We start from the raw sequence: 14,866 nt of genomic DNA, 5'->3' as shown, positions 1-14,866 counted from the left end.
GTGGCATCCCCAGACTCACTGGCTTTATAAGGGTAATATTCAATCACCAGGGCGGTGTCTTTGGAGAAGATGGTGGCCATGTCTTGGCCTTGGAAGAGGAAGGAGATGTCCCATGTCGGCTGCTCTGGGGACCCAGCTGGTTGGGACATCTTAGGAGACAACAGAAAAATTATCCTTCAGATACCTTCTCTCTCTAGGGATAAATAAGCAGCCAGACAGAAGGGAGAGGAGAGGTGGGGTAAAGAAAAGCACAACCTGTGCAGCTGTATCCCACCCCTGGTTCAAAAGCAACCCCGAATTCCAGTTTCTTGAACAGGTTTTCACTGAGTCTTTGAGCTTGGCTGATTCTCTCCGGCTAATCCTTGCCTGCATCTTCCCCCTTGCAGAGCCAGAGGAGGAAAACAGCATGTGGACCAACTACCCCATGCTTAAAAACATGATGGGAAGAGCCTGGAGGCTAAGCTGCGCTGCATCAGGGTGAGCCTTTTGATATCTGTTGGGCAACCTGGTGCTCACACTTGGGAAAGGGTTTTGTGATGATATAGACCTCGAAAGCCTGCTTGCAGGCAAACCCTTCCCCAAGTGTGAGCACCGGGTCGCCCAATAGGTATCAAACAGTGGGCAACATATTTATCCCCAGAGCTGCGATCTGTCGTTGGAAATGGCACCAGTCCATCCCCGCCAGCAGCTGCTCCCCTTTGCCTTCAGAGAACCCCGCCAGCTCTCCAAAGGTCAGCCTTAACACCGGCTGCCCAGCGCCAACAAATTATTGACAGCAGCTCCTTTTTAATGCTGTTACTCCATCCCCTCAGCCAGCATTGCCCAGTGGGGATGAGATGCCGATCGGCTTTTCTGCATCAGCACATTTCTGCTTTGTCGGGGAAGGTGGGAGGAGGAGAAGGGGGGTCTCCCTCTGCTCATGTTTGGGGATGTTAATGGGCATTACGCACCTTGGAGACACACAGCGGTGCATTACCCAGCTCTGGGGGCTGCTAGCAAAGGGAGAGCAGGGTTGGGATGCTTCAGATCCCGAAACGCCTCCACAATGGGCTGCATGGGGCAGTGCTGTTAGTGCTGGCTCAGCACCGGGCCAGCTCTCTCAGCCAGGAATTTGTCAGGGGCTCCCCAGCATCATCTGGGATTTCTAGCTGTGACACAACTTGCTTTGACTGCAGGGAGCCCAGTCTGTGCCAGTAAGTCTTTAGGGAAAACCTACATGGACTGGGGCAGCTCCCAGCAGCCGGATCTGGCTCAGCACCCTCCAGCTGCTCCTCCCCTTTCCCAGCCTGCATCCCAGCCCATGGGGCTGTTTCATCAGCCTCAGAAAGCCCAATCTGGGGGGAAGAATCTCCTAAAAGACACTGAATGCCGCCTCCAGTTACTTTTCCTGGCATCTACCTGTACATGGTGCTGTGAGATGGTGCTGATTTAGACTCAGTGGGGAAGGGAAAAGTCAAATGTGGGAGCATATTGTTCATTTAACCCCAATTGTCAGTAGTCCCAAGCCCAGATGGCTCCTCTCACTGGGACAGGGATGGGAGATGATGTTCCCAAATTCTCCCCTGCACTGATTTTGGGGGCTGGGGGAGGGGCAGGAATGCTTGCCAGGGCTGAGCTATCTCCCACAGGCTTAGCAGGACAGCTGGACACTCTGTGCTGGGGTGTCAGAGCTGATGCACTGATCTGAGCAGACATCTTGGCACAACAACCACCTCTGCCCAGGGCCACCTGGAGAAACACAACAAAGGGGACGGGGAGGAGGAGGAAGGGGGAGACACCTTCATCCTCCTTGGATATCCCAGCTCATCTCCTGTACAAAGGCTGGCTCAAAGACAACATCATTGGCGTGAGTAGAGGCAGAGCTGGCCAAGCCCACATCATCTCTCCTGACTTCCCAAGGGATGGGGCCATCCCCTGGTCCTCATGGCTGCCTGTCTGGAGGGTGCAGAACCCCAGATGAGAGCAAGAAGCTCCAGATAAGTGGGTTAAACTGGAGGGTCCCCGGGGGAAAGAGCCCAAAAGGAGATTTATCTTAGAGGGGACCAATATCACGAAGGCTTGAGCTTGGTGCAGGGAAGGCAGACACAACATGGTTTTCTGTAGGAGGCACAAATTGGTGCCTGTCCTCCCCATGGATTTACCATTGACACCAGTGTGTCCAAACCCATTCCTTTTGGTGAGAAAGGGGCTGTTGGCCCAGGGAGAACACCCAAGTAGAGCACCCAACGCTCTTGCAGGTGGCTCTGTGCAGGTTGCAGCTAACTCCTGGCCAGGAGACCAGGTCTCCAGGAGCCCCAGCCAGTCAGGGAAGGGTTAACCACCCAGAAGCCCAGAAAAAACCCTAAGAGGGGTGCCTTGCTGAAAGTGAACCCAAGCACTGTTGTCTGCAGATGCTGATGGGAACCGACAGGCGAGAGGACATGCTGGGCTAGCAGAATTATTGAATCTGATTAGCCTGCCCAGGAGTTTGCTCAGGGAAAGCCATTAACCTCTGGAACTCCTCCTCCCAGCCTTCTCCTAACCTCTCCTCCCAGGCATTAGGATTTTGTCCTCCCTGGGAATGAACTGCATCCTACAGGTGGGGAAACTGAGGCAGGAGACTGGGAGGAGAGAGCGGATGAAGGTTATGCCGCTCCACAGGGCACCCTGTCCATGCATCCCCAGGGAGAGCATCCTCGGTGATGTGCAAAGACAGACAGAGCCATGTGGGCATGGAGAGGAGGAGGAGGAGGAGGCAGCAGCATGCATGTAGGCCAGATGGCCAGGTTTAATCACTCCTCCTCCCGTGTGGGGCTCCCACAGCTCCGTGCTGACACTACTGCCTGTGCCAGGGCTGTGGGGTTTGGCATGGGCTCATCCAGCACCAGGGTCCCAAGAGTTCATAGGGTTTTGTGTGTGTATTTATCCATAAAAATCTGAAGGAAATTAATTTTGACTGCCTTTAGAGGAGAGAGATATCCCTGCTCCGGCTGGAAAACTGCAGCCTTGGGGTGCTGTCTCCTGAGGCAAGGAGATGGGGTGGTGGGAAAGACAACATGGGGGCAAGGACACAGGGATTTCTTTCCTAATACCTGCTCTGGAGCCAATGTGGGCCGCCCATACCCCAAACCCATTGCCATGGTGGGTCTGGGGGTGCTGGTCCTGGGGGAGCCAAAGCAGGTGTAGACCCAAAGCAGAGCATCCCTGGTGCTCCTCCTGCCTCTCACCTGCAAAGAACAACCCGGGGAGGCCGGGCTGGGGGGGGCTCAATAAAACAACAATTATTGTAATGAATGAAATGCACTAGTAATTTTTATGATAATTCACCACCTCGTGGGTGACTTGTCATTTGGCCAGCCTCCTTTAAGTAATATTTTATTTGTGGGCTCCCTGAATATGTTGATATGGGGCGTTTCAGTCTGAGGCGATAAAAATTCAGCACACGGGGGAGAAGGGCTGAGGTGGAGAAACATGTGCCTTGCCAGTGTTTGGGACCAGCTGGATCCATCTTTTCAGGGTGGCTGGACATCTGCCCTCACCACGCTTTCGGCTGGCACTTTTCAGAGGTGAAAGGATGGAGCAGCTCTGGTTTTGAGGGGTGGCTGCTTAGCACTGGCTTCTGGTTTGGCTGCCCCATCACACCTCCTCCCTGTCCCAGCATCCCTTCAGTCCCCTGCCTTTCCCTCCCTGCCAATTTTTGGCAGGGCTCAGGAACAAAAGCGGGGCCCTCCTCCTGCTCGCCAATGATGCTGCGTGCTGAAAGCATATGTTTCCCTGGCAACAGCTATTTCGAAGATGTGCATCGCTAGCTCTTCCGGAGGTACTTGAGCCCCCAGGAGGAGAAGGTCTCAGCCTTAGAGAGTCAGCACTCGAGCTGGAGGTGTGAGTGCGGAGCAGGGGGAAAAATGAAGAACAAAGGCACAAACAAGGAGCTGCCTGGGGGTTTCTGCAGGCAGGGCGAGGCAGGTGTGGGGACTGTGTCTTTGGTGCTGAAAGCATTGCTTTGCCCCTAAAGCTTTTCCCTGCACAGGATGCTCAGCTCCCCTGCTGAAGGAGGGATGCTCATTGGTACCCAAGGAGGATGAATGCTGCCAGACCCATGCATCCCTGTGGATGCGCTTGGCCTCGTACTTGTGGGCAGCCGTGGTTCGCAGCTCGGGTAATGCTGAAGGCTGCTGCCGGAGGGTCCAGGAATGTGACTGTGGTGGTGCAGATGCCGGGCCAGGCGATGGGATGTTTCTCCATGTGGTGCCTGAGCGGTGATGGAAAGGGGGAGGGTCAGCACATGTGGAGTCATGTCCGCTCCTGGCAAGCCAAGCACCGTGAGAGGGGGTGATTGCACCAGGGATGCTCAGGTTGTCCCAAGCACAGCACCTCTCACCAACAGTCCCCCATGGCCGTAACTCACTTGCACTCATGAACATTGGTCATGACCCTGGCTACCGCGACGATGGCCCTGATGGGGTTGGCCAGGGGGGCTGACAGCCCCTGCAGCAGCACCTGGGAGGTGAGGGGTCAGCAAATGGAGGTGGGGGAAACAAGCTGCCCTAAATCAGCATCAACAGCCACTGGAGCAGGGGACAACGTGCAGCAGCAGCCTCCCCGAGCTGAGATGCTCTGGTCCATTCCAGACCCTGCAAACCCCCCCTGCCACCTCCTGTCCCCAGGGCCACCTCTCACCTCCAAGGCCACATAGCTGAGTCCATCACAGTGAGGGATGAAACTCCCTTTGCAGATGATGGTGACATACAGGACGATCCCTGCGGGGTCTTGCGCCTTTGGCTGTTTGCGGAGGAAAGCAAACTGTGGGAGGAGGAAGGGTCAAGGCCATCAAACGCAGGTGCTGGGCGTGCAGACAGCCCATTGCTGACAATAAAACACCAACTGATAACTAAAGCTCACTGCCCCCTGGAGCCTTTTTGGAAAAGATCAATATAATAAATTCTGCATTTAAATATTTAATTGCTCCCAATCTCTGTGCAGGGAAGAGGGAACTCGTTTCTGCCAGCCAGAGCATAGGGGAGACAGATTTGGGGGAAGTACTGAGTGAGTTTCCCAGGTCTCAGCTGTACAGGGAACTATCAGCTAAGTCCCCAGGACTGTTAAAATGTTGGGGTGGAGAAATCCCCACCGAAGGGCTTAGAAAGCAGCTTCTCTCTTGGGCTGGGTACCTGCCACCTGCCTGCATTAATTAATGCACAGTGGCATGTTTAACAAACACTCTGACATATGGCCTGGCCTCACATGTCCTTCCCCAGGATGCTGAGGGTGAAAGCACTTCCCAGCTTGCAATCCCATCACTTTTCCTCCACGTTTTCCCACTGGAGAGAGATGAAAAAAAGCCCAGCACAACCCTGCCTTGTTCCCACCTTGCAGGAAGCTCTCAAGCCTCTTTGAGCACCTTCCCTGACTTGCCCAATTCAGTTTTCCCACCAGGATTATGCTGTTACACAAGGCTCCCTTTGCCCACAACCCTCAGCTACAGCTCTGGGGTGAAAATCAAAGTTAAAAGCAGGAATAAGCAGGGTGATGGAGGGGCAGGTGCCGTACCTACCAGCACCAGCCTGCAGTGGTAGGGCTGGAAAGGCTGGGGGTGCTGCACCAGCAGCTGGAAGGTCCCCAATGCCTCCTTGGTGGCTTTGTCTGCCACAGTGACAGTCAGGGCTGGAAGGGAGAGGGTTGGCCATCAGGATCAGCGGGGCTGGGCGCAGGGTTTGGGGAAGGGGAGAGGAGGCGGTGGGGAGAGGTTTGGGGGAAGGTCTGGGTGAAGAAGTGACAGAGCTGATGGGGGGATTGATTAATTTTCAGCAGTCCCTTCCCCTTGCAGGTCATGGTGGGGTGCACAGAGACAGGTTTTACACCCATCCAGGGTTTATATGCACACACAAACACGCATCACAAGAAGCATCGGGTGCATGTCCCAGGCATCCCCAAGAAAGCGAAGCCTGTGAGCAACTGGCACCGGTGCATCTCAGATTTCCATTTAAGAAGTCAGGATTTCCTGCTGATCCATCAAATCTGCTTCCCTGTCTCCAGCCCACCCCACTCAGCTGCCAGGGTGCAATCCTGCCATGAACCCTCCCTGTCCCAGGGTCAGCCCGCAGCCCAGAGTGGGTTTTGCAGACACTTTCCACACAGCATCTGCCCTCTTGGAGGTGCCAGGTCCCTGTATGTCCCCCAACACAGCAGCATCACCCCCATGGGTGCTGGCACCCCCAGCTCTTCCCTTAATTTAAAGCAAAGCTGCAATTTAGTTGACAAGCACGAGCAGGAGCCTTTTATAAAAAAAAAAAAAAAAAAAGGAGCTGATGGAAGGGAAAACCGCCCTCTCTTTATGCTGCCATCAAGACTTGGTCTTCCCTTCCCCCAGCTTAATGACTGTGCTGAGACACTCACCTTAACTCCTGCTTGGCCAACCTGTCGATGCCACAGGTTGTGCATGCCTCCAAAATGAAGATAATGGACAAGGCAAGTACATGGACCATGTTTTCCTGAGCTCGTGCTTTTCAGCAAGTGCTCGATTTACATGGAGATTTTCTTTTTCTCCCAGCCCCTTGTGGAAAGAGCACCACGGAAGATGTTCTGGGGTCTGGCAAGAGACAAGTGGCTTTTCTGCTAGTCGTCACTGATGATAGACCATGCTCAGCAGCCCCGCTGATGGAAATCATATTTCTGGGCAAGAAAAGTGCGAGCTGCACCTGGAAATGACAGCTCTGGTCTGAACAACTGGGGGATGAACATCTCCAAACATCTGGGGGATGCTGGGAGGTGGACGACGAAGCCAGACATCCCCTGGGGTCTCCCTGCATCTCTCCCAGTACCGCACAGGGCAGGTCCAAAGTACATCAAAAGCTCCTCAGTTTCATTTAGGTCAGGGCCTAAAGGGATTAGGCACGATGTGAAGATTGGCTCCCACAGTTTGTTTTGCAAGGGTCTGATTATAATCAAATCCTGGCCTCTAATGCCATGAGTCTTATTGCAATTACAGACTCAGCAGCCCTGTGTGGGGAATGACAGCATCATGATGTGGGTTCAACCAATACAAGGTGTCAGGGTCAGGATGGCAGTGGGGAAAGATTTGGGGTGCTCTCCCCAATGCCGATTCCCATGGGATGCTTTGGAGGTCACCCAGATCTCGTCACCACCACTTGCCCCATCTTGCAGCACTGATTCTGGGGTCATGTCCCTCCTAATGCTACCCTGAAACCAGTACAGCCACGCAGGGCTCAGGGCATGGCTCATCCCCATTGTGGCCCCCCCCTCCCTAGGTGGTCCTCGGGGTCCTTCGGAGCACAGGCTCCCTAATATCCAAAAATTAACCCTTTGAGGAGATGAGTCTCATATCCTGGTCCTCAGCATCCCCGTCCCCATAGCCCCTCGATGCTCTCACCTACCCAGCCCGCATCTTCAGCATCCATTTCCACCATCAACTTCTCCTCCCAGATGGGTGCATGGGTGGGCACTGAGGATGTATGGGTCACCTCTGGCTTCTGCTCATCCCCTCTGCTGGTCTTACTGGGAGGAAAAGGTAGGCAAAACAGGCTCGTTACTGGGTGAGGAAAGGGAACGTGTCAGCATGGAGCTGGGCCTGGGAGAGGGATGAGCACCGTCCCCACCCAGTTTAGCTAATAGCAGCCAGCCCACCCTCCCACCACCCTTTGCAAAGCTCTGCCCCTGTGCTGGGGGGCTGTGCTGGAGGTCTAGAGCCAGTTTTAATCCTGGCTGCTGGATCGTGCCAAGCCCACAGTTATGGGGTTTGCAGGCTCTTTTATCCAAAAGGCTATTTAAGACCCCAGAGGCTAATTATCCTACTGTATTGATGGAGGGACAGGGAGGAGGCTGCTGGGAAAGGAGAGAGAAGATTGAATGTTAACGACTGCTGTCATTAAACTTGGCACATAACGAAGCTGAGCAATAATTACTGTGGCGTTAGAGTCTATAGGCCCTGGGTAATTCTTCATCCATGCTGGTGCAAAGCCATCACCATAAGGGCTGTTTTGGGGTGATTCCTCCCACTTTTATCAATTGGCCATCAATTACTCATGAGCTTGGCTGATGATAATAATAATTAGGGGGGCTGTTGGATATTTTAGGGAGTCTCCTCTGCCCAGCAAGACACTTGGTGTTGTCCTGGAGGTCTCAAGACCATGGCAGAGTCCCCCTGCCTGGTGACATGGTGACCTCAAGTCCTCCCCATCCCCGACCACGGGGTGAAGGAGGATGGTGATGTGGCATCAGGCCAACATGACACAGATGCTCCTGTTCTGTCAACAGGTTGCTTTAAGATGATAAAGTGTCTGGTGCTAGCTTCTCCAGGAAAGCTTTTGCTGGAGCAGAGCTAATGTGGCTCTTAGGGAGAGGTTACCAGAGCACTTTGCCACGCCCTCTCTGGGGTAAATGAGGTGATAAAAGTCCTTCCAACTGCAGCGTGAGCTCCAGGAAGTGGTGAGACCAAGCAGGTTCATCCCAGAGGTACAAGCTGGATGGCATGATGCCCCACACTCGCAAGACCTCCGTCCTCTCACTGCTGGAGAGACTGGTCTAACAGACCCACATCCAAGCTGCATCCACACCCTGTGCTCCTCTCTCATCTCCCATGTGTCCCCTTCCCCACTGGAGAAGCCCACCTGCATCCTGTAGGGATGGAGCCGAGCTGGCCAGCTCTGGCAGGTGGGAATTAACATTGGGCTGGCACTGTTGGGAGGGAACTGGAAGAAAATCGGCTCTCCAGTAATGAGCTCTGTGGGGGATTGCTCTACCAGCAACGTGCTTGGAGTCCGAATTAAGCCAGACCTGGGCTGAGGGGGGGTGGGAGGAGGAGGAGGAGGGTGAGAACTGGCTGCTCTGGGCCCCCTTCATTATAGACTTGCCTAAGGACAAGATAGAATTCAAAAAGAACTATGAAGTGGGGAGGTGGCAAGCAGGAGGGGGGAACAACAACCCACAACAGTACAACGTATGGCAATGTGCTTCAAAATCAAATTAATAGGCTGGGGGCAGTAGAAATGGTGAGACTAGAGATGGTTTGATGTCTCTTCCTCACTGCAGCCAGTCCCAGAGCCACTGGTGGGGCAGGAGATGGGGTCTCCAGCAAGAAGGTGCTGCAGACTGCTGCCCATGGGATTGCATGCCTTGGGGCAGGACATGGCTGGGATGGACAAAGAGATGTTCCTCTGATGCTCCACATCCCTCCCCACCTGCCCTGGGGCAGGCACTTCTCTCTGCCATGCAGGGATGCACCAAGTCACCCACTGCTGTGATAAAAGATAAAGATAAAAGATAAAGACAGCTGCCCTCATGGAGTTATTATACACAACATTTTTGCTACAGTGCTCGGGGACAACATCACACAGCCACCCTGCTGTGTGTGACACCCGGGTGCCCAGCAAAGGGCTTGGCAGGGCTGTGCCCATCCCTTGTAAATATTTATTTACCCAGCATTATAAGTTTTTTCTCTGGGCATCCCTGCAGAGGCAATGTAGTGGTGCAGGTGCATCATTCTTGGGGAAGAAAAATCCCATGCAGCACAGCTGCAGTTTGCAGGACTGACATCCAGAGTGTTATTTATGCAGCAGTTGCAGGATCTGGCCCTGGGGAAGTCAATGCTGCCCCCCACCATGCAGCCCCACTGTGCTCGCTGCTGAGCTTGGGGGGCTCAGGTGCAGTTTGGATAAATAAATAAATACAGATAAAGAAATCAAAGAGCTGTAAGAGCAATTTCTGAAAAGATTCAGAATGAAGAAGGAAGAATTCTAATTTCCCCTCTCCTTTGAGAAACCCTATAACCCTGGTATGGTCCATCTTCATCCCACCATTACCTAAGCCGGGTGCTGGGGCAAGGAGGGGACCCCCAAAGACCCTGCTCGGTTCCACTTCCCACAACCCCTTGCTCTGGGGGTTATCAGCTAAGCCCCTGATTTATTTTGGGGCATATCGAAGAACCAGAAGACTTTGCTTGTAGGATCACCTTAACCCCGTCCCAGGTGGAGCATCCCATCTGCACCACGACCAGGCCCACTGCCTGCATGGGCAAACCTGCAGGCAGGGGAACATCGGAGCCCCCATCCCCCAGGCTGGGAGCAGACAGCGCATTCAGCAGCGACCTTGAGTTTCTTCTCTCGACACTGAAGAGCAGAAAGGAAGAAGTGAGGAGGTACTTTCATCCACCTGCAGTACTCAATGGAGAGGAGAAGCCAGCCAGAGCCAGGCGCTTTGTGCTGTTAATTGCAAATGCACCTGGCTCCGGCATGCCAAGGTCATCCCTGCATCACGCCAGTCTGGGAGCAATTTATCTGTGCACATGAGGGAGTGAAAAGAAGATGCAGAGCAAACACACGGGTGCCCCTGAAAGCAGGGAGGAAGGATTTGGTCAGCATTCAGAGGATGAGGAGCAGACCCAAGCTGCTGCCAGGTCCCTGGATAAGCCCCATCCTGCCCAGGGCATGGATGAACCCAAGCCCATCGGGATGCCTGTGTGGGCTCTCCTGCTGCTCGAGGTCTTTCACATTCACTTTGCCAAGCCTTTCCTTCCCCAGTCCTCTGCACCAAGAGCTGGAAGAGATAGACACAACTGCGGAGCACTACGGGATGCCGAGTCCAGGCACGAGCCACTGGTCACAACCACAAAGGGCTGGTGTGAGCAGTATTGCTCCCCTCCTCCCATCCCACTCCTGACTTTGGGAGGTGATGCTCCGGGTGCCGGCAGTTTGAGCTTGGGCTGTCTCCACTGGTAGAACCCAGCTGCTTTGGGGGGGACCAGCTGCTACCAGGTCCTCACAAGCACCATCCACCAACCACTTCTCCTTCCCGTCCGTAAAAACCCACCTTTTAACTGCAACATGTTACTCTCCTTCAAAAGCAAGTGCTCTGAAAAACAATAACTGATTCCCTTCTGCCTTGGCTCCCTCACTATGGTTACTAAAAGGCCCCTCATGTGTCCTGCATCCCTAATACCACCCTCCCCTCCATCACTTCCCTGTTACCATGGCGATGCGGTGATGGAGCAGCACCAGAATGTAAAGAGAGATGCAACAATCACACGCTGCTCTCGTGCTATCATTTAGGATATTGATGTTTAAATCTCCTGAGATTATCTGGGTATAATTGGTTTATGGAAATAGAGACAACTCCTGCAGTGGAGTTACTCAGGCTATTGGGGCAAAGAGCAGGTCCTTGGCATGGTGGGGTGGGAAAGAGGGGAAAGGGTGATGGAGGGGCAGCAGTGGGGGCTGCCAGCCCCCATGCCAGCCGGCCCAAAAAACCTGACAGACACTGCCCCCATGATGGAGAGCTGCATCCCTTCTGCCCAGGGAGCCTCCGGGATGTCTGGCATAGGTGGTGTTGGGCACCAGAGAAAAGGCACAGTGTCATGCCAACAGGCCTTAGGACCCTCTTCACCACGGAGCTCAGGGTTTCTACATTGGAAAATGCCCAGCAAGCAACAGTTTGCTCTACATGCCTGCAAAGAAAATGTTTCCAGGATTTCACAGCCCTGGCTGCTGATTGTCCCCAGTGGATGAACCCTGGCCCTACTTTCCTGTCCCCCAGCACTGATGCACCCACTTGAGTACCAGCTTGCCCAGCACTGTCCCAAGGAGGTGCCCCAGAGAAACCAAACTCTGTAGGGAGCCAGGCGATGATCTGAAGTCACTGACAGCTGCTTTCTCCTCCCTTTTCCAGGGAAGTGTTGCCGAAGCTGCTCTGCCTCCTGGAAGGGCTCTTTGGAATCCCAAGCTCACCTCACAGCAACGCCGAGCAGAATGGCCTCCCTCTTAACACAGACCAAAGCATGACTGGCTAATTGAGTCCCCTGGCACATGCATAATGCACAAGAAGTCAAGTTCCCCTTATCCAAGCATTCTGTTTTATTTATTAAAACACTCTTTTATTTATTGTGGTATCATCTCAAAACCCAGGCAGCATTACCCTGTGGATTCTTTGACATCATTTTATACTTTCAATATTAGGAACACTTTCTTCCCAAAGCCCCAGTGAGCCGAAATGCCCTATCCCCTGTCTTCCCCCTTCTTAGCGAGGAGCACCAGCTCCTCTCCCTGCACTGAGCATCCCACGGAGGCAGTGCTTGTGCATGTCACTGCAAAAAAAGGTTTCCCCCTCCCTGGGTGTTGCAAAGAGTTATTAACAGGGTGACAGCTCCTAAACCTCTGTGTCCCCCTTGTTCCCCTTTGTGGATGCTGTGTACCCACACGACAACGTATGGCCATGGCACCTGGCCCTCCCTCGTGGCTGGCAGGTTGCTCACACCATGGAGGGTGACGGTTATGGCTTCCTTCCCCACATGAGCCATGTGCCCTCTGCCAGCCCCCAGTGCATGCCCGGGCTCCTCTGTCCTGGTGGGGGACTCCGATACCTGCCGGAAGCAAGCAGGAGACATGTCAAGGTGAAGAGCAGCTGGCAAAGCTGCAGGCATGTTCTTGTCACCCAACCTTGTTCCCACAGCCCCAGCTCAATGCTGAGACCCCAGATGAAGGTAATGCCCCTGGTGCATCTCCATCACCCAAACTTGTCCCCACAAACTTTGCTCGATGCTGAGAGCCTGAATGGGGTAGAACAAGGTGGGAAGATGATGTCCCTAGCACATCCCCATCACAGCTGCCTCTTAATCTGTCCCCAGTGCCCAGCTGCAGCTCCACACCATGGATGTCACCATGCCACAGAAGGGCCACAACGAGTGCCAGGCTTTCTGGGAGGAGACCCAGCACCATGACAGCATCCTGCATGGGGTGAAACCAGCCCAGCACCACTGCTCAGTGTGGTCCCAGGGGAGCCAGTTACACCATGGTCCAACCAAAGACCCCAAGCCAGTCACCAAAACAGGGAGTAACCATCTAAGGCACCTCCATTTCCCCCATGGCCCTCTGACCTCCCAACAACACCCCACCCCCACACCGCTGCCGTCCCCCTGCTTCCCCTTCTCGCCAGCCCAGACACCTCTGTAATTTATAGGGACTCTGCAAGAACTGGGATTTCAGCCCAATCTGGGGGGAAAAGGGGAGCGCATGGCAGCTCCCTTGCCCCAACTCATTAATTCCCAGCTGATGTGATAAGGAGCAGCAGAGCCGCAAGCTGCCGCTCCTCCCCTGCGGGGGGACTGTCCCACACTCCACACCCCTGTCCAAGTGAGAGACGATGCAGTCCCTCCCCGGCTGCATCCTCTTCATGCCACCTTCTTGGGCACTACACAGCATTAAGGTGTCTAATATTGCATAGTACTGTGCCTACAAGGGGTTAAAACCCACTCTGCACTGCTTCAGACCCTGAAAAGCAAACTCTTTGTGCATCTTTCTGACCTCCTGGGGTGCAAGCAAGAGCTCCAGCCCAGCAACCACCCTGTGGGCTTCTCAAAGCTGCTGTCTGCAAATCCCCTCTGACGCGTGGCTTTGCCTCCAAACTCTGTAATGAGGGGCTGTTTTATCCTAAGCCCTCTCCCTTGTCTCTCCCAAGGCCGCCTGGCTGCAGTGGTGATGAGCTTGGCAGCAGGGAGGTGACCCACCACCATGGGGGGATAAGAAGCCCAAACCTGAGGACAGCTTGTGGGATGGAAACCTGGGTGCTCTGACCACCAATGGCTCAGAAAAACATTTAAATCAGCTCCTTCCCTCCCCTTATGTTTTTTGCTGTCAGCTCAGAAGCCAGCTGCAGCTGAGGGCTGGGTGCTGGGGACTGGCTTAACATCCGTGACAGCCAGAAAGTGGCACCAAAGCAGCAGAAACACGAAGTGGGGGAGGACTCTTTGACCTGCAGAGCAGATGGAGGAGGGATGGATCCCAATCCCACCCAGCTCCAGCTGCCTAGCAATTATCCCCCTGCACAACGACGTTGATGGAGAGGGGAAATTACAGGGTTTCGTGACCTGACGTGAGATGTTTCCCATCAAGTCACCCACCATGGGCACTGGCTTGCTTGCAGCCAGAGTGGCTCTGCTCCCTGCCCGAGCACCCCAGCTCCCTCTGCACCCCCAAAAGCCCGGCATGGCAAGCCCTGACACCTTCCCAAGGCTTTTCTAGAGAGGAAGGCGAAAGGGGGGCTAAGGTGTGGAAAAGCATAAACACCATCCTAAAAAAACAGAAGCATGATTTTTCCCCATCTCAGCACTGGCAAAGAGGGCAAAATGCAAGATGGAGCCAGAGAAAGGAGGAAGAAAGTACAGACTCTGATTTAAGATCCCTGGGCTGTATCAACATGCAGGTGCATCACCAAGGGAGGGCAAGGATGGATGGGGTCTTCAAAGAGGCAGGGTGCCAGATTTGCAAGCAGAAAGCATGCACAGGTGTGCAGGCAGAGATGGTTTCCCTGGAGACCCCTCTTTCCTGTCAAGAAAGCATCCATTCAGGTTCTGGCTCTGGAGTTTCAGTGAGTATTTGTGCCCCAAATACCCACTAAAAACCCAGTTCAGAGGAATTCCAGCTGGCAGAGCTGGGAAACAACCTTGTTTTGAATTGCACAAGCATCTCTGAGCTCACTGATGGAGTCCTGCTCTTTTGGAACCCAGGACCTAATCTGTGATGCTGGATCAGTGTCCCACACCCTTATTTGCAGCTCCAGATCACTATTTTTGGGACCTTTTCCTATGTTTTCCCTATTTTCTTTCACATTCCAGATAACAGAAACAGGTTTCTTAGAGCACATCTTCATACCCACCACTTATATTTACAGCTCCCTGAAAAAACAAGTAGGTTTTACCACTAACAATGGGTATAGCATGATAATTAGTGAGGGGTTTTAATAGAAAATTCACGAGCGGTTAAGCTAAGTAAAACTCAGCAGGAGAACAAAACATTTTAAAAATAGCAGGCGTGAACAATACCAGGCTTTGCAGAAAACTGGTACCTGAAACCCTCAGCAAGGCTGCGATTAACTATCAAAT

At 53.6% G+C, this 14,866-nt stretch overlaps 1 protein-coding gene across 1 annotated transcript in view; it reads right to left on the bottom strand.

Moving 5' to 3' along the window:
• The window catches only part of CCDC33 (coiled-coil domain containing 33), a 29,998-nt gene extending 17,625 nt beyond the window's left edge, over positions 1-12,373 (bottom strand). The window contains 7 exon segments of the mRNA XM_075098378.1: positions 20-149; positions 4,111-4,231; positions 4,388-4,479; positions 4,660-4,761; positions 5,534-5,643; positions 7,370-7,494; positions 12,186-12,373. Of these exon segments, the coding sequence (XP_074954479.1) occupies positions 20-149; positions 4,111-4,231; positions 4,388-4,479; positions 4,660-4,761; positions 5,534-5,643; positions 7,370-7,494; positions 12,186-12,373 (868 nt within the window).
• Between the last annotated feature and the right edge of the window lie 2,493 nt (positions 12,374-14,866).

The sequence above is a fragment of the Phalacrocorax aristotelis genome, chromosome 7 (genome assembly GCF_949628215.1).
Source record: "Phalacrocorax aristotelis chromosome 7, bGulAri2.1, whole genome shotgun sequence".
Classification (NCBI taxonomy): domain Eukaryota; kingdom Metazoa; phylum Chordata; class Aves; order Suliformes; family Phalacrocoracidae; genus Phalacrocorax; species Phalacrocorax aristotelis.
Note: the sequence above shows the minus strand (reverse complement) of the source record. Positions and strands in the feature narration are given on the sequence as shown.